The sequence below is a fragment of the Lampetra fluviatilis genome, chromosome 9 (assembly GCF_964198595.1).
Source record: "Lampetra fluviatilis chromosome 9, kcLamFluv1.1, whole genome shotgun sequence".
Lineage (NCBI taxonomy): Eukaryota > Metazoa > Chordata > Hyperoartia > Petromyzontiformes > Petromyzontidae > Lampetra > Lampetra fluviatilis.
The window spans coordinates 16,199,507-16,219,799 of NC_136283.1; the positions used below are offsets into that span (position 1 = coordinate 16,199,507).

A 20,293-nucleotide genomic window follows, 5' to 3' on the forward strand; every position below is an offset into this window, starting at 1 on the left:
TTGTCCATGACATAACCCTGGACAAAGGCGTCGACGATGGCTGCTGCCGACTGAATTGGCAGGGGCCAGGCCATAGGCCAGCGCGTAAAATATTCGACCCCAGTAAGCAAATATCTGTTACCCCTGGGGGTGGCGGGGAATGGCCCCAGAATGTCCAGTGCGACCAGTTCATTTACTCGGGAGACCTGGATGGACTGCAAGGGCGGGTTCGACTCCCGTGCCGGTGGTTTGCGCTGCGCACACCGAGGGCATGCTGCCAACAGATCAGTGACATCCCTTGTCATGCCTGGCCAAAAAAAATTCAGCTGGAGCAAGGCGAGAGTTTTCTGGGTCCCCAGGTGGAGGAGGCGCTCATGCGCAGCCCACACCACCTTACCCCGTAATCCCGAAGGGACCACCAGCCGGTGACGGTGGGATTTGCTGTCCCAATGCATGAGCAACCCTGCGTGCATGCCCCAAGCGTCGGCCTCACCCGTCCCCCGCCCCCTCTCCCCGGCGCGACGACGCAACGCGAGGAGGGAGGTATCCTCCATTTGGAGGCGCCCCCATTCATTAACGGGCAACCCAAGCAGGGAATCTTTCCCCTGTTCCGCGATATCATTGGTGACCAATGTTTCGTCATTGGCGGCGGCCGCCAGGACCGGAACCATCATGTCCCCTGCCGGCTTGCAACGCCCAGACCCCAGGAGGCATGCGCATTCGGAGGCGGTTGGCATCCGTGACAGAGCGTCAGCGTTGGTGTGGCGAACGCCCTTACGGTAGGTGGTTTCGAAATCGAAATCCTGGAGGACCTCCAACCATCGGGACAATTGTCCCGATGGCTGTTGAACCTTCAGGGCGTACTGCAGTGCCGCATGATCTGTGCGGACGGTGAAATGCCGACCGTACAGATATGGGCGATACTGTTGGATGAAATAGACAATTGCCAACAGTTCCCTACGGGTGACACAATATCTTTGCTCCGCTGGAGACAACACCCGACTGCCGTACGCAACCACCCGTTCCACGCCGTCAACCACCTGGGAAAGCACACCTCCAATACCCGTGTTGCTCGCGTCGGTGTCGAGCAAAAACGGCCTAGAAAAATCTGGGTAAATCAGGGGAGGAGCCTTTACCAGGGCGTCCCGCAGGGAGCAGAAAGCAGCTTCCTCCTCCTGACCCCAGTGGAACCGAACCCCTTTAGATGTTAACGCGTGTAGGGGTTTGGCAATCGTTGCAAAATTAGCGACGAAGCGTCGGTAATATGATGCGAAGCCAATAAAACTCCTGACCTCTCCCACCGAGGTGGGAGTCGGCCAGGAGCTGACACACTGCGTTTTGGCGGGATCGGTAGCAATACCCGAGCGCCCTACGATGTGCCCCAAATAACGCACCGACTCGCGTAACAAATGGCATTTCTGGGGCTTAAATTTCAAATTAGCAGCCCGCATCTTTAGGAAAACCGCCCGCAACCTCTGGAGATGTTCATCAAAAGTTTTACCAAAGACAATAACGTCATCCAAATAAATCAGGCACGATTCCCATTGCAATCCAGCCAAAACCAATTCCATCAATCGCTGGAAAGTTGCCGGCGCTGAGTGTAAGCCCATCGGCAACCGGTTGAATTGGAACAGGCCGTGCGGTGTACGGAAAGCAGTTTTAGGCTTAGAATCATCGTCCAGAGGAAGCTGCCAGAATCCCGAAAGTAAATCTAGTGTGGAGAAGAATCGCGCTCCCGCCAAGGCGTCCAGCGATTCGTCCATCCGTGGGAGCGGGTATGCGTCGGCAACCGAAATTTTATTAAGGCGCCGAAAATCCACGCAAAACCGCAACGAGCCGTCCTGCTTTTTAACCAGGACGATCGGCGCTCCCCAAGGGCTGGTGGAGGGAGAAATGATGTCGGCGGCTAACATGTCATCAACAGCCGATTTGACATGGTCCTTTTCGGCGGGACTTAACCGAAACGGATTTTGGCGAATTGGCGCGCTGTCACCCGTGTCAATATGGTGACGCAGCAGGTGAGTGCAACCCAAATCATATTTATCCCGACTGAAAACGTCGGAAAATTCCCTCAGTAGCGTTCTAAGCTGTTGGCGCTCTGAATTTGTCAGGTCCGTCGATCCCGCACAAAGCGCGTCGAGCCACCCTTCATCGCTGTCCGAATGTGGGAGCATTCGGGAAGCAGTGCCAACATGGTTCGCGACAGGTTCCTCGCAGGGTACCGGCGTCGCGTGAGCGAGCACCGTCCCTTGAGGAACCACCACTGTCTGCGACCCCACATTGAGGACCGCGATGAAAGGGTCCTCGTCCCCTCTTACGACGGTCTGGGCCGGAATCAAATGAGGTGCATTAACCCCGGCCCTAGACGGTCCCAGCAAAACACCCTGATCCCCTACGCCCTTAGCGAAGGGCTTACGAAGTTTCAGAGGCACTAGCATTTGAGCTCCCGGCGGCACACTAACTGTTCTGACGACGAACGCCGGTACCGTCGCGAACGCCGTCCGAGCCGCCGCAGGGGAAGGCAGGAATGCCATGCGTCGCCCTGACGGAAGCTCAATGCATCCTTGGTCGATCAAAATACGAATTGGCATTTTGCCTAAGAAATCCGTCCCCAGCAGGCACGGAACCGCCAGCGAGGAGGAAACGAAAATCGGCCCCGACAATTTGATGTCCCCGATACAAATTTGCGCGCGAATCTGTCCCATGATGCCCAGAGAGCCCCCGTTAGCGGCATAGAATGGGACGTTAACCGGCAGTAAGGGCCGGCTTTGTACAGGCAGAATATTGTAAATTAACTCCGAAATGATTGTCGCCGATGCCCCCGTATCGACCAGGATGCGTACCTCTACCCCGTCAATGTGTCCGACCACGGCCGACGACCCTGACGACGCGGCTACCACGCGATGGGCCAACACGGACCACTGTTTGGGCTCGATTCGAGTCCCCGCAGTGATCCGCGTTGGGCCGTCGCAACGCAACATCGGCCCCCCGTTCGTTGTGGTGCGAGAGTGTGCAACGGGTGGGTGCTTTGGCCAAACATGTGTGGTGCCGCGACTCGCCGGATCATGTTGCTGGAGCTTGGGAGGAGGAGGCCCGGCGTCCCGTCGAGGCGTCGTCCCGCGCTGTCGAGGCGAGCGGCACCCCAAGGCGACGTGGCCCCGAACGCCGCAGTTGAAACACCGCGGACCCCCCGGTGGAGACGATGGACGGTCGAACCGGCTTGAGCCGTCCCGGCCCGCCCGTGCTCCTTGCGCCTGTTGCCGTCGGTGGTCGACGGCGTAGAGCTCCTCCGTCTGAAGGGTGGCTGCAGCCACCGCACGCCCGGCCGATGCCCTGCTGGCTTTCCGCCGCAGGGACAGAAGGTTGGCGTGAAGGAGGCGCGCCGCCTGAAGAGAGGTCATCTCGGCGTCCTCCTGTGCGACGACAGCGATGTCCAGGTCGTCTGCCAGGAGGAGGATTTTCTCCGTGACCATCGCGTCCACGCCGTCGTCGTCCATACGGGGAAAAGCCGTTTTGGCCAGCGCCAGGAGGCTCGTCCTGTATGCCAGGGGCGACTCTTTTTCACCCCGCTTGCGGTCGTAGAACTGCTGTCTGCATTCTGCAGATGGTCCATAGACCCCAGCCAGCAGTTGTAGCGCCCTCGGCAGAGTAGAACGCTTCTCTCTTGGTGCCGATGTGAGGGCGGCGAGCGCGTCGGCGTCGAGGAGCGCCGGCAGCGCGCAGAGGGCTTCGTCGTCCGACCACCTAGCCATTTCTTGGTGGGCGATGAAGCGACGCTGGAAGCCGCCCCAGTCGCCCTCCGCGCCAACAAATTCCTTCAGCGGAGGTAGCCGTTGTTGCAGCGCAGCGTTCGCCTTGGAAGTCTGCAGGCTGCTATCCCCAGGACTCGGCTGTGCGTCGGCGCGAATGGCAGATGGAATCGCCTGTCGCAGCCGTGATGACGTTCCCGCCGCTGGCGATGATGCGGCTGTCCCAGCGAGAGCGGCGTCGGACCCAAGGTTTAGCCCGGCCACGCCCTCTGCAGCTGCCGTGGCGATGGCGGGAAATTCAAAGTTGGAGTCTTCCGAAATGGCGGGAAGGCACTCCGGTCGTCGACTCCCCTCGCCCCGTGGTGGACCACCAGCCCCCAGCCGCGTGATGTTTTCCAGCGTGGCGGCAGCGGCATACAGCAGCTCCGCCAGCCTCTCGTGAGCCAGCCGTAGCGCGTCTGGCTGCGGCCCCTCTTCATGCCGATGCCCCGGCAGGAACGCGTCAGGCCCCGGCTGTACCATGTCTTGGTGAGCCGTCTCGGGCTCAACGATTTCAGCAGTGTCCTCGTCCGGCACTCTGGCTCGAGCTGTCTGACGTGTTTCCATGTTCGTAATACTTCTGACACCAGATGAAGTACCGGTAAGTACGCTGGACACCCAGGTTGAGGCACACGTATCTTTATTACAAGTTGTCGGTACAGGACAGCACTAGAGGGGGTAGCGGCCCCCTCACCCGGATAACTGGGGATACACCCTAGCTAATCCTGACCTAACCCCAAGTCCTCCACTAACGGGCTAGGGGAGGCTAACTGGCCCGACACTGGTGAGTCGGGCTACGGTCTCCGGAGTCCCAGGGTACTGACCCTGGTTCACGGAACCACGCCTCTGGCTCGATCCTCCGCAGCCCTTACAAGGGCGGCGTCGAGGGGAGTCCAGGGCTTCTAACTAGCAGATCTTCCTTCTTCCTCCTTCGTTCCCAGACTCAGCCACGAGCTCTCTCTGTCCTCCCCCTTTATACCCCCCGTCAGGATCACAACCCCCCAGGCTGCCTGATGCGGACGTCGCTGCGGGCACCCCCCCCGTGTACTCCCGGAGCTCCGCCCACTGTGTTTATTCCCCGTTGGATCCCATGCACCTACAGCCCTCCCGTAACAACCCTACACCTGTAAGTTAATTACTTACGTGTGGGGTTGATGGATCATGCGGGAATGACAGCCATTGAGTGTGCCAGCCACCTGACCCATAAGGTAACAATGGGGCACCTCAGGTAGCCGAGTGAGTTGCTGGTGGGTCCAGCTGCGTGACTCTTGTTCCTATTTACATGTGGCTGTTTTTTTGTCCTTGCGTTCAATTTCCTCCCACGACAGGATGTATGAATATTCATCGCTAATATACAAGTTGGTCGACCAGCACCAAAGTAGAATCCTCTCCACAATTTCCTTTCAAAAGCTGGTGAGGCTTTGCTGGGTAAAAAATTCAAATCATTACAGCATTATTCAACAATAACTGACCACTATATGCTTATATAATTGGGATTAGTTTTACATTTGAAACTTAAACCAAGCTGAATTTGGCATGCTTAAATCAATATATTTCTTAACTGAGATTTCAAAAAAATGCAAAAGTAAACATGTATTCCTTAAGAGCTCAATATGCTATGACATAATTATGCGTTGTTGGTCATGTATTATTAACTCTTGTTAGCCTATTCATTTGAGATACAGCTGCATATCGATGCAGTTGCATACAAACACATTTCAGTATGTTATTATTTACACAAGTGGCTCTAAAGAATGCACTTTAGGCTGAGCCCAAGGGCAGGCAATCAAAAACGATAACGATGCCCTGTGTGTTCACCAGCAGTAATTCAAAGAGTCTCAAGACATTTTCAGGAGGGTCCCCCATCGGGGTGTTTGGCCACATGGGTCTGTCTAGGCCAGTGACCTGGAAAACTTCTCCACAACCGACACACAACATCCAGTATACCTATCGCCATGGCAGTGGGTAATGGTTAAGTGCTACCTGCTCCAGTCTACCAGTGACCCAGAAAACATTGAGTGAGAAATTAAGAACCCTGGCACGACCATGCCCATGGGAGAGAACAGAATGTCAACAGTTCACATTTGTAGATCCCCTGGTTACAACATGAGACATTACAAATATATCCCATTTGGCAGGGACAATGCTAACCCTAAAAGTGCAGAGGTCACTGAAAATGCATCGACGTGTTTAGCAAAAAAGTTCCCGGTGCCAGGAGAGGGAGCCACAGCCAAGCTGATTGAATTACCACTCAACATACAAAGGTATGCGGCCCAGTGGATGCGCGCTGCCCTGAAAGATTACACAGAAAGCACACGACCTCAATTACTTGCATACAAACATTGGTCATGTTTGTATTGTGCGCGTCTGCCATGCAGCTGGCCCCTGGCCATCCTCAACAGTTGTCAGAAATTAGTGCAATAGTCTAGCGCGCCTAGGGCTGCCACCTGTCCAGGTTTGGCCCCCGACAATCTGAGAATTGGCAGGAATTTATTCAGACCGACTAGCCGGAGCTAGTGTTGTGTTAAAACTGTATTTCAGTTGACAGCACAGTTTTGACAGACCTAGGCTGGCTGAGCAATACGCCCGGGTTTGGTGTGCGATGGACACGGTGGCAAAGCTATGCGATGCTGCAGAAGTGTTAATTAATGCAGCATTGAGGCCACTGACTGGAATGATATCATGGTATTAATGGTTCCTTGTCTCCATTCATCTTTGCAGCCATTTCTCTATCAAATTAAAAGTCTTCACACATGCCTCCTTGCTAAAAATAAAATTGGTTGTCATCCCTTCAGGTTGCATGGAGGTGCAGTATTTACTCTGGATACAGAGTTCGCTATTAACACTACCCAGTTAAAGAGGGGGTTGTTTACACGCCAACCCCTGCGTGCCAACGCACGCATTTACAAATACAGAACGGTGTGCCACGTACATTGCTGCAACCATATAAACGTCTGCCACGAAGATAAACGACCGACAATGTAGAAACAAAAATAATACAAGCACCCAAAATAAACACATTGTCATAAAGCACTGAGAGAGATGGGGTGAATGCATCCCCTTGTCTGCAGTCATGAAGAGGTTGTCGAGTGACTCTGGGTTCAAATTCTTGAGCCGGCACAGCTCAGGTTGAGTGGCTTCGGGGTCAGAGCCCTGAGACATGCAATACCCCGGCGTCGACAAACTAAGCTGTGTCTGAGGTAGTAGTTACATTGGGGAAACTAAAATACATGTCTCGGACCGTGTTCGTGAACATAAGGCAGATCTGTAAGACGGTAATACCAATACCTCAGCCGTGGCTGATCATTGTTTTAATGCGGTGGGCTCACACGAAATTGATTTCTCTAAGACGAAGGGACTTTGCAAACCCACTGGATATCAACAAAGATTCGTTCATGAAGCCATCCACATATACACACAGACACAACTTCAATCGAGAAGATGTGTAAAAACTGAGCAATCATTGGAAGGACGTTATCAACCAGTTTAAGTCATAACTGGCTGTGATGTTCCCATCCTACCACTTTACGATGTTAGTTGTTGTTTTTGGCTCTGATTTTACATTAACATGTTAAATTTCCCACACTACAACAGCTACCTCGCTCGCCGAACTCGGCGTTGCTGCTCTGAGATTTTCCATTAACATGCTAATCTCTAACAGCAACATAGCCATCTCCGTGCCTTCGTGGAGGCCGCTTTCCGATCTCCCATTAACATGCTAATCTCTCACATTAACATAGCCACTTCTCACATTAACATCACTAGCCCCACCCAGTTCGTTTATGTCCCTTGGGCTACACCCATTTTAAACCTTTTAAACAGTCTGCCTCAGCAGCCGTCCCCCTCTTTTTTTCCTTCCCGATGACGAATGCTTGTGTTGCGATCGAAACGTCATAGTTTTTTGTTTGTTATTTTCTTTGAACCTATCTACGTGACTTCACTGAAAGACCCAAAGAATACAAGGTTACAATGTCCTGTTACATTTAACACCAACTTCCACACTTTCTGTTAGGCCAGCTTAAGTTTGATCATCCAAGGACAAAGATGGGGACGTCTTTGGTCTGGGCAAAGTTAAGATTACCACGCTACAGCCTTGCACTGCGGTGCAGAAGGAGCCGTGAGGAGAAGACGCCTGCACAAGAGTCGGCCTCACGGCGTGACGGAGGAGGAATTAAGAGAGATGAATGCAGGTGTACGGGGAGTGATCACCGTGACCAGGGAGAGGAAGGTGTGGAAGAGGTTTGTCCCAGTCTCTTTGTTGGTGGCCACGTGGTGACCGACGGAGGAGAGGAACAAGGTGCGAGGACAGAATGTGCTATAAATGTGGTTCAGAATAAAACATGCTCTGAAAGTAAAGTGACCGCGCATCAAAAAAATACAATTTCATATTAGTCGACGAAAAAAAAGTACGGCGTATATATTTCACCCTACGGAAATAATCTTACGTGAAAAAAACTGATACGTTAAAGTAAAATATTATAAAGTCTTCATCTTCCATCCCCTCACCCCTTCCACTCTTTCCTAACCCTCCCCTGCCCTTTCGTGAATCCTAAGTGCCCCTCTACCCCTCTATTGAAGTCGCTCATTCTCAGCCCTCGCATGACCCTGATATCTACATCATTCTATTATTTTGTTACCCTTTATAAACTAGAAGCACCTTGAGTGAAGGCGCTCTATAAAGATGAGTGCAATAATTTAATTCACTATAATATTGGCTTGGTTTGAGCAATGAAATGCAAGGTGTGTTCCACTGGGAATCATCATCAGTCATTTACAAATGGCGGCCTATTGGACGGTCTGAGATGTTCTTTTCGAAATCGTGGGATGAAAATGTTGGAAATATAGAAAAATTTAAATTTTCTGGGAACATCCTCGGTATGAGAAACACTTTTTGGTTCCCTCAACGTTTTCTTCCGACGTACTGGCTGGGAGATACAGAGCATGGCAGACAGATGGACACTTGTGAATTATATTTATAATTGGAGTAATGGTCATACTGTAGTGTTCCCGCATTATCGCCAAGCGTGATGAACTGAAATAAGAGACAAGAGGTGTAGACGGGATTCAAATGTGTGGACCGAGTCTAGAATGGATTCATTTTGAATCGGAGCCACTGGTGTGCCCAACCCGCACCGGCTCCACAGGACACGGCTCGCTTTAGCAGTGAGCGAGCGGCACTGCCGGGTTATCTGCAGGGCCTGGAATGCAGCGCCTCCATGGAATTCACGACTCATCTTCCTTCATTTAGCTTCACAGCTGTGCCCGTCGATCCCCTTCCATCACCGCCCGACCACCCGCATGCGTGCCCGCCCGCCCGCCCAAGCTATTACCTGTGCACAAGCACGCGAGTCCGAGCTCGGCGTGCGTCACGGCGCACGCGTGTGCGCCACGGCGCACGTGCGTGCGCCGCTGCCCTGCCGCACGCGGCCACGGGCCATCAGTGCTTGTCATCTCCTGCGGACGTTCTCAATGGCACACGGGCTCGTGCGTTAAGCGCGCATGGCAATTTCGTCGTCTCTATGAATCCAGTGTTCGCTGCGCTTCAACCAAAAAGTAATTCGTGCCGTTTGAATATTTCTTGAATTAATTTTATTTGAAAGCTTGTTTGCTCATTCTGTATCAAAACAATTTCATTCTTGACATCAAGTGACCCTTCCTGCTACAATGCTCAAAGTCACTTGGCAGGTAGAAGTAGTTATTACTCACCGCTGATTTACACTGAGGAAAGCCAAGAGTTTCCTCCTGACGGGTGATGAGTGACGACTCTATAGTTGACCTTAAAATGTGGCGCCATAAATTTTGGAAAATATTTCCATCACGAAATGGTGTAAATTCCAAAGGGAGATTAAACGATATTGTGATCAGTACTGAGCGTTCTCAGTGAGTAAACACTCTACCTGCACATCCCCCTGAAGGCACTTCACTTGTATTATTAAGTCAAGGCAACGTCCCCGAAAATACAGAGCATGCCCCGTATTCGTCCCATTACCTCGAAAACATTCTCTCTGCCCTCAATAAACGGCAATGATGCGCGCCTCGTTTCTCTCGAACTGTTCTTTGTATTTTTCGATTTAAAGCTTTCGTGACTGCAGGGATTCATCTTCTTGGTTCTTTCGGTAAAGTCACGTAGAAGGGAAATAATAAAATAATAAAAATAAAACATAATAAAATACAATTCTCACGACGTTTCGGCCACAATGCAAGCAGCCGACCTGTTCTTCACCTGAGGACGGCTGCTTGCGTTGTGGCCGAAACGTCGTGAGAATTGTATTTTATAATGTTTTATTTTATTATTTTATTTCCCTTCTACGTGACTTTACCGAAAGAACCAAAATGTTCTTTGTATGTTTAGTTTGTCGTCCTTCCTCCTACACCTCCGATTAGCACGGTTGGCTACGTACGGTGCGAAGGAAGTTCAACATACGTACATGCGCACGTACATCTCAAACAAGACAGCGTGGTACAAAATTTGTAACAGTTCGAAAATACCTTCATCGTGAGCCATCACACAAATACTGTACACAACACGGGAGAGTTCAAGCCGACTCGGGTTTCCCGCTAAACCCGTTAATATTTAATCGTCACAAGCAGCTGTGGCCTTGCCCATCACCTGCTCCTACCTTTTGATAGCCCTCCCACTCATCCATTAGTCATGCCAAACGCACTGTAGGACTCAAGTGGCAAACGCAGTTTAAATGACACGCTCATAATGTTTATAAAACAAGGCAATTTGTGTTTAATTGACAATAATAATCACACTTTTAGTTTTCCAAAGTGAGTCTCGATTGACAGTCAAGAATAGTTTTGCCACGCCCCGGGCCTTGGACGTTCGGCAGATTCGTTTCGGGTAATTTTGTGTCTGGATACGAGCGTGTCTTAAGATACTGCTCAACGAAGGCAACAAAAAACAGAAATAGGTGAAGCAATTCAACCTGCCACGCAAATAGCATGCACAAGCTGCCATGCACTGCTACAGCAAGAGTCAGGCAGAGGCGGGTGAAATGCAAGTGTACATATGTTAAGTAGCAAGGCATTGTAAGAGCTTTTAAACAACGATGATACCAACATGCAATTCTGTCACCTGCCTGCTTTGCCAAGAGTGTTCAAGTGGTCATCTTGTGCCCTCAAGTTCATGACATGGACACATATCCAAGCAGTATTTGGCTTCCCTGAACATGGATATCCGGCTAGGTCGTTCAACGTGAGAGTGAGGGGCTCGCAAACCGGAAGGTTGCCAATTCTAAACCCTGGTTGGGTGCTGAGTCAGCCCTGCATCTCTCTGGGGTCAATAACGTGAGTGTCACTTTGTGGGTTAGTCATCAGTGGCTCCGGTCATAGGAATATGGAATTGCCACTACTGCATCAGTCACGCAAACAGGACATGAACAACCGCCTCAATTCTCATTTGAGCTGGAAATCGCTGACTTATTTTGTGTACCGGTTGTCCAACCCATCCCAGGGTGCCTTTCGGGGGCTTCATTTGTGAATGGGGCTTCTGACTCTCACCAACACTGCTCGCCATTGTCCTGCAGATCTCACATCTATGGTTACAAAATCCCTTCGCTGGCTTCTTTGATACGCATGATGTCACTGCAGTGCTGCTGTGCACTTCAACAAATCTAACCCTTTTTTAAACTCTAGCTGAGAATTTCGATTTAAAGCTTTCGTGACTGCAGGGATTCATCTTCTTGGTTCTTTCGGTAAAGTCACGTAGAAGGGAAGTAATAAAATAATAAAAATAAAACATAATACTTCCCTTCTACGTGACTTTACCGAAAGAACCAAGAAGATCTAGCTGAGAACCCAATGAAACGCAAAGTCTCTTTTCCTAAGAAAGACCCTGGTTTAAACAAGAACGTACCGAACAATGATAAAATATCAGAAGAAAAATGTATGGCAAATAATGCAAAAAATGCACAAACAAATCTAACAACGAAATAAAACTTCATCTTAATTGAACTTAAGAAATTGATTTGAAAGTACAAATCTTCGTAATCCGCAAATCCTAGACCTCACGATGTTCCCGGGGCTCCATGAGAACTAAAATTCTGCAAAGAAAAAATGCAACAACGTGCGACTTTTTTGCAAATTATTTCACGAATTTTATGGCGTCTTCCCTGATTTCAGGCTTCTCCTATCCACCACCACGGAGTGCTTTTGTTAATCTGCCGATGCGACATCCTCCATCGCACCGGACTGCATACACAGACACACACTGTGCGTCTGACTCCCGATGTCTATTTTCTGCAGCAGCATGTTGTGCTGACCCTGCCATAAACGTGTAAAAACTAAAAAAAGCATGCCTGTATTTGTATTTAGCGAGAACCCAAAGAATTCCTCCTCCCGTGTTGATCTCATCACGATGCAGCCACAGGGAGGGCATCGCCGCCCCGCATTGTTATGAAAGGGTGGGTCCGATTGAATGATACTTCCACTCAATCAGAAGCGTTGCCGAGAACGGCTCCAATCATGGTCGCCGTGGTTGATGAGAAAACACGGAGCGTGGACGAATGCTCCTGCGTGGCTCTAACCAGCGCGGCGAAGTCGTCAGGCAGCGCAGGCGTCACCACGCGCCGTCATGGCACACGTGCGGGGAGACGTGCCCCCCCCCCCTGCCCACCCCCCACTATGCTGAATGGTTCACGATCCCCTGAGGGCCACGTTTCAGTTGGGTGTTGTTCGGTCAGCAGGGGGTGACAGCGTGTTTCTTTGCCGCTCTGAGTGCACGTTGGATAAACACCTGCAAGGAAAGGTTGGCGGGCGTTCTCTGACACTTCATTATTATTATTATCGCAAGAACACCCTTCAATTATTCTTTACTTCATTCTCAAGACCCTTTCAAGAGGGTTATGTGCTGCGATGATTGATCAATCCCCAATACTGTTTGGAATGTAGAAAGAACAGAGGGTGCCCGGAGATAAGCGATGCACATGAGGGAGGAGCCCTACCAAGCTCTGAAGAAATAACGAAGAATCCGTTGACGTCCTGCCATCCCCTGGCCACCTGACAGCCACGCCCGTAACACCTGGCATTCACAGGCAGTCTCCCATGCAGGTACTCACCAGGCACAACTTGATAGGCCACAAGGAGTGAAAGGTGGCCGGTTGGTTAAGGTGAGAAAATAAAGGAACGAATGCATTGCATGAACATCTACCTGTGTTGGGGGCCCATGGAGCCTGCATAGTGTCACATTGCTGGCTCCGACCTAATGTATGTGTCGTGTACTAATTCAGAGACACTAGTAGGAGGCACACTCTTTCTTGTTCATTCCGACCTTCCAGCCACAGGGATAACTACATACTGGGTCAGGACAGCCAACATGCTTCCAGACCTACAGCTCGAAGAAGTGAAGACCATGATGACGGAAGCACGACGAGTTCCACTCCAGATGGAGCTCGCCTTGTATCCTCCCCAGCGTGGCCAGGCTCCGCCCTCGGCCCCGCACCCCTCTGGATCCCCCAGAAGGCTCCGCGCTTCAGCCCACAGGTCCAACTGGAAGAACGGCCTGCTACCCCCAAACCCATTGTCGACCAATTTCCCAACACCACGCACTCGTGACTCATTCAATGTCACGACATCTGTATGCTGAACTTTTTTCGCACCGTACGTCGCCAACTGTGCTCGTCGGAGGTGCGGGAGAAGACCAACAAACTAAACACAAAAAGCAGTAACAAAGCAATGAGTTTTCAATATAGATTAAAAAGTGCACAGCTCCAGTGGCTTCCTAATATCGGAAGGAAGAGCGTTCCAGACGGCCGCAGTAACGCATCTGAAAGCGCACGATGCAGCAGCCGTATTTGTTCCATGGCTATAACAACGCTGCTTAAAACTTCACCCAGCACTCTATTGGCACACTCTGGGCAATATAATGTCATGAAATATCTCCACACAAAACTCAAATATGTTTTGGCCTGTCGACCTACTGGCGAATAGAAACAAGCCCAGAACTCACGTGCTGAAACAAATGCTGCTGGTTAACGTACGTGAAAACCCAAAGTAATTAAATACAATTGCGTGGTGTCAAGATACTGACACGTTGCGGCATCATACTATATTGTATTCGAAACAATTTTGGCGGCTTGCCTGGCTGGCTGGCTCATGACGACGTCATCCCACAGCGTTGAGCTGGGTTTGAACGTCGCGCTGACGTCACGCCTCCCCCACCCCCCCGTGACACTCAGATATGATTAGAGGCTGTCATCCCAGGTGCCCACGAAACAGAGCAGCAATACATTTTGTTCAGGTTTGGGGGAATCTTCTTTGTGACAATAGAAAACCGCGCAGCAACTGTGAGGGGTGACAATGTCCAGTGGCTATGGCTTGAACACTGTTCAACTGAATAGTGGCTATGACCCCTCATCCGTTCTCAACTGCCCAGAAATCATGTGAAGCGCTCACACGAGCCTGGAGATCACAGGAAAATAGTTGAGCGATGCTGTGCTGGACAAAGCTGCCCCAGGCAGGCAAGAAGGGGAACACGATGAGCATAATTTTTTAGAGAATAAAGTCAACATCTGAGAGTCTCTGTGGTTAGATGAACACCAAGCCAACACTGAACAAGTATCGAAAATTCCACATTGCAACGGTAGGGGTTCCAATTGAAATATAACATTCAGTTAACACACATTTCAAGTACAATGCCTCAGTGACATGGAATAATATAGTGTATATGCCTTAATTACGGTCCCAGAAGGCCTTCGGTCTCAATAGTTTATCGCCTCATTGTAAATAAATGTGGTTGGATTAACTGACTGTCTGGCTCACCGGCTGATGAAACGACTTAGAACTTAACACGTGAAAAAAATCTGCAATTATCCAAAACACAGTATGAATATTCACAGCCATTTTTTTTTAAGTGCTGCTATGTTTAAGATAGCACTGTATTTTGTTCACACATTTCGAAATAAAACTCTAGTGGGCTACGTGATACAGCAATGATATGAGCCCATGTTGGGCTAGTAGTAGCTGTTCAAGCAATATGTCTTGAATTGGGTTGCTGTGTGGAAACGAAGGGGCCTTAGTGGGGATGGCTCGGTTGAAGTCGCAGGCTGCAGTGCTCCAAAAACATTTTAAAGGGGGTTCACCACCCTAATTATTACTACTACCTCAAGTCAGCGTGGCTAGGGTGACTCAGTGTGTGCGTGTCAGATTCCAGTGGCTCCTATCCAGAGCTGTAAATCAGAGGCTCTGCTTCCCAACACCTCCCATCCCCAAACACATCCCACACCCTTCCTCTCCGCAGCGTTCTCTCTCGCACACAATGCTCCCTATTTAGCCGAATAGGACGGTAAGAGGCATGGTGCTGTTCGTGAACATTTTAATAAGGTGACCGTGACACGCGAGGGGTTGGTGTGGGCCCCCGCCAAAGCAGGCTGCCTTTGTCTCCCCAATGCTTATGTTTGAACATGACACCGAGTAGAAATTTAATATTGAATCGAGCTAGGGGATGGCTGGGACGGGTCCAAATACCACTTGCCACTGATGTTATTCATAGCTGGAAAGGTAATCAAACTCAGGTGGTCAGGATTGTGCTCTCTGTAAGTGCGCAAATCACAGCGCCACAGGCCTCCAAAGATCCTCATCGCATTTAACAGACTATTAGGGCAAGTGCTGTTCACGAGTATCTATGAAGGCCGGCAAGGTACACGAGGGCGTGGGTGGCCAGCACCACGCCCGACCGCCTTTGTTACCACAGTGGCGATGTTTACACACCGCACCAGGTACTCATTTGAGGCTGAGTCGACCTAGAAGAGGTCCAGGACCAGTTCAGATAATCGTAACTCGTGTTGGCTGTGAACGAGGATCAAACTCGTTTCAATGGATTCATAGTGAAGCATGCTAACCGTTGCGCCACCGCTCTCCACACACTTGCACAGATTCCACACAGAGACGTTGATCCTCATTTAGCCTCATAGCCATAGTGGCAAGTGCTGTTAGCGAGGAGTCGAGGTGCCAATGCTGGCCATAGCACTGCATGAGAATTCACGTGAGGCTGAGATGATCTGGATGAGACACAGAACAAGCTTAAATACAAATTGTTGATGGTGCTTTATACGGGGAGATATCAAACCCTGTACACTGGGTACCGTACAGCGTGTGCGCACACAATAAAACTAAACTATCAACTATTTTTTGTTTATTTTACCAGGTAAGGCCCACTGAGCTAATTATCTCATTTTCAGAAGGGACCTGGCCACAAATGATAGCTCAACGAAGTGGCTTATCGCGTATAAATATATGGCAGCCAAATACTCTAAACGCATGGCTAGCCATTGAACAAAGACGGTCACTGCATCGTGCTCTTTCAGATGCACTTCTGCGGCCATCTGGAACACTCTCCCTTCAGATATTAGGAAGCCACTGGAGCTATGCACTTTTAAATCTTAATTGAAAACGAATTTCGTTAGAACTCCTTTTTATGTTCAGTTTGTTGTCCTTTCCCCACACCTCTGATCAGCGCGGTTGATGACGTATGGTATGAAAGAAGTTCAAGATACATTTCTAAATGTGGAGGGAAAAATCGGAGGACCTGAAGAAAAATCCACGTGCCCACGGGGAGAACGTGCAAACTCCAAATATAGAGGCATCAGGGTCGGGATTAAACCAACGACCTCCTGTGCGAGGTAGTTAACATCTCCTTGCCACCATGCCCCCCCCCCAAAAAAAACAACCTCTTTCCTGCTCAGCTGTGATATTCTGTATAACTTAACTTGCAATTGTATATTACATGTATCCTCGTCACTTTTACACACTAGTGCAATTCCATTTGTAATGTTATTGAACTCAATTGTACTACTAATGGCTTTTAAATGTAATTTGTCCGATCCATTTTGCATCAGAGGAAATGCAATTAATTTAATATTTATTGAGTCTGTGCTGAATTTCTTTGGTTGTTTTTTGTTGCTCTAAATTTATATTTCGGTGTTTTTTGCTCCGATTTCTATTTGCTTCATTAGTGTACTTTGCTTTATAGTATTGCTTGTTATTTTGGTGACACAGGTCACTCTTGCGAATGAATCTCATTCTCACCTGGTTAAACAAAATAAACTTCAACTCAAACACTGCCACTCTCTCTCTCTCTCTGCTCTTATAAACAATTCACGACACCTACCCATTTCATTCACCTTCACAACATCAACATCTGTGTGCAGTTGCATCGTGAGTGGAGGGATCTGTTTAAGATCACTCGGGGGTCAGAGTATTCGGCGATGTATTTTACAAAAGGCAGTTCAAATAACACCTCGCACCATCTACTCAGAAATAAATCTAAAGGAAGTTATTTGGTAAGAGCTGTTTCACCAGATGTGTACCAAGGAGGACGTCCTCAAGCTGGGCTAGAGGCAGCAAAACATTCAAAATCAACCATCCATGCGTGCCCCATTGTGCGGCAATAATCTCGGGCGTTGGTTCTCAGTCTGTAGTGGAAATTCTACATTCCTATGGTAGAAGGTGGGAACGAGTATCTCCACAACATAATCACCGTTGACTTTGAAACAATTCGTGCAGCTGCATGAGGTGGGTGATTACTTCGCTCACGCCGGAGGGATCATGAGGCTGAGTCAACACCCGACCTGAACTTGAACTCACAACTATGAACGCACAAAAAAGGCTTTCTCAGCCACCGGCGTCAGTACCAGGGCTAGAATGTGGTGCGAGCGCTCATGGGAATTCAACACGGATCTCCTAGTAGCAGGTGTGGCCAATTTGAGGTTAACTGCAGACAGAATGTACCGACGAGTGCATTGTGTTTCACCTGAACCTAAATAGCCTTACCTGGCCAGTAACAATTCACATACTCTGTGATAAATCACTCAGCGTGTTTGTCTCAAGTCCAGGGTGTCTTGACAACGGTACAGGTGATGCGGCCTGCATTACAACACCTGTTCCACCAGTGAGCCACTCCCAATATCCCCACTCCACCCCAGAGATTCAACTGCATCACAAGGTAAAAGATATGGAGACTGGTAAGCAGACAGACACAAAAACAAAGATCCCCCGTGTAGCATTAACAGACTGTTGGGGCAAGTGCTGTTAGCAGGCACCTATGAAGGCCGGTACAGCAACACGCCCGGCCGCCTTTATCTCCCCAGTGGTGATGTTTTTGCACCGCACCAGGAATTCATTTAAGGCCGAGTCGACCTAGGGGAGGCCCAGAAACGGCTCAGATAATTATCACTGGTGTTGGCCCTGAGCAGGAATCGTACTTGGGTTGCCGAGTTCATAGCGCCGCGCGCCCCACAGACAAACAGACACACACCCACACAGCGCGCTCCGTGAAACTGACACTGATGGCTTGTTTTCTGAGTGCTGTCATGCTGTGGCCATTTGCTAAAATAAAGTATTATCCCAGCTCTCAAAAATATTCATGGGGGAGCCCACTTGGGGGCCCTGCGCTGGACGGTTCCAGTAACTCAAAGCGCAGCCGTTGCTTATAAATCGCGGCTCATTCACGGCCACAAACCTCTCAGCCGCACGACAAATACCTCGCACGCTCAAAATCTTCTCCAAAGTTCCCTGGCTGCAAAATGGAACCCTTCCTCACCCTCCGACTAAAGCCGTTCGCGGATACCACAGTGTGCATTGCAGTGACGATGAAGTCAACGTGAGTTTATGTTTCCTGAAGATCGTGGCAGAATTTGTTTTCTCTTCATGTTCATTTTGTGCCAAGGTAACGGTAAAGGTCCTGAGTACTTCAACAACATCGTAAAGCTCGGATGGACAACTGTGCGAGTGCGCAAACTTCACACACACTCTCACGTCCTGGTCAGCAGCCTGCATGCATTGCCTCCCCATAGCCATCATCTTTATACCAAGTAATCGCATGTCTCTCGCATGGGGTGACATTCACATCTTTACAAAATGGGCCAATGCAATTCTTTGATAATTATTTGCCCCATTCGTGATGATGGAGAGCATTAGCATATTTTTGTAAAAAAATTATACAGAAAGGAATATTCCAATCTATAATCTCAGTGCGATACCCCCGCAACTCTTCAAAACCAGCAGCCACAAACATTATCAAACGTTCTACAATTTTAAAAGTGATCCGGATGAAACCCGCCAGATGATTTTCGCTGAAGTGCCCTCAATTATGGATTCATGGAACACACACCCAAAATAATACGTGGCTTTCATCTTGCAGACACACACGTGTAGGCTATGTGACTGACTTCATGACTTGAGATTGACGCTTCGTTACCGAGAATAAAATGCAATAAAATTATGGTCAGGGGTGCTTCAGCAACATCGTTTGTTTACAAAAACAATAGTGTTATTTAAACTTGCGTGGCGAGAAAACATTGATCCAGAAGGCCAAAGGCTCGACTAAACGTTAGCTTTTTTGTAGTTGTATTGCCTATAACACTTGACACATGAGTTTGAAAGCTTGCTGTGTTTAGATTGTGTTACTGTAATGTGTATGTTTACATGCAGCAGCAGCACGGTAATTGTGAATGTGGCCCTCTGGCGACTGTGACTGCGGTGCTGTGATGTGGAACACGGCCCATTAGTTGCTGCTGTCTGTCGATTGAGCAGACTTGGGGTGGAGCTGGAATGATGATCATTATGTTAACCTAGAATGTGACCGACCGTTCTACATTAACATAACGAGAAACAAATGTCTACAGTGGTGGAGACACGGCGGCGTGCCTCACCGCTGCAGGGTGAGGCGCAGGTTGCCCACGCTGTTCTTGATCTTCGTCTGCGCCTCCAGGTGCGTCATGCTGTCAGTGGGTGTGCCGTCGATCTGCAGCACCACGTCCCCGGGCACCACGGTGGCCTGAGCCGCTTTGCTACCCGGGCTTATCTGCACGCGGTGGAAAGAGACGGGAGCGGATTTGAGGACATGTGAAGGAGCGCCGCTCGCGAGCAGCAGGAAGGGCACACGGTTCCCGCCTAGTCGCGCGTGCCAAACTGGGCACTATAACGCACATTTGGCACTGCCCATCTGACTCCGCTCTTTAAATTTTGTGTGAACATCGGCAACGACCTATTTCAACGGGGCTATCCAAGATGCACGAATGTGGGCCCCCCTCCCAATGGCGGAGCCAGGCTTTTCAGGTAGGGGGGGCAACTCCTCCAGCAATGAAAAATTATACTAGTTGTTAGTAAGTAAGGACTTGTCCCTTGCTTTTAATTTGACGCGTGTGCGGCAATGGCGCAGCCATCGATTGAGGGTCAAATTAGAACTGTGATCGGCATCGCGCTCGCTGAAGGTGAATGCCTTCAGGGAAGTCGTGCACTGTATACGCAACTGCGCACAATTCTGAGTCACTTATAACTGCTTTGCCTTTACTTATTGCCAATTATGGACTCAGACTATTGTCCTATCATCTCATAGAGTCCCTGGCACATAATAATATGCTACACAGTGGCAGTGGGGGTCGAAAAATGCCAATTTATTACTAATAAACCCCAATGATCTGATCGAAATTAGGGATTTCGGTCGGATCATTGAGGGGGCACGTGCCACCCTACCCTTAAAATGTTTTCACTTGTTTATATGTTGATTCGGGGCGCCATTGTGG

At 49.5% G+C, this 20,293-nt stretch overlaps 1 protein-coding gene across 3 annotated transcripts in view; it reads right to left on the bottom strand.

Moving 5' to 3' along the window:
- The window catches only part of LOC144934259 (LIM domain-binding protein 3-like), a 60,684-nt gene that overhangs the window by 25,793 nt on the left and 14,598 nt on the right, over positions 1 to 20,293 (bottom strand). For all 3 annotated transcript variants that reach the window (XM_078859938.1, XM_078859937.1, XM_078859939.1), the window contains exon 3: positions 19,421 to 19,572. In XM_078859938.1, coding sequence (XP_078716064.1) covers positions 19,421 to 19,572 — 152 coding nt within the window. The remainder of the gene's footprint in view (positions 1 to 19,420; positions 19,573 to 20,293) is intronic.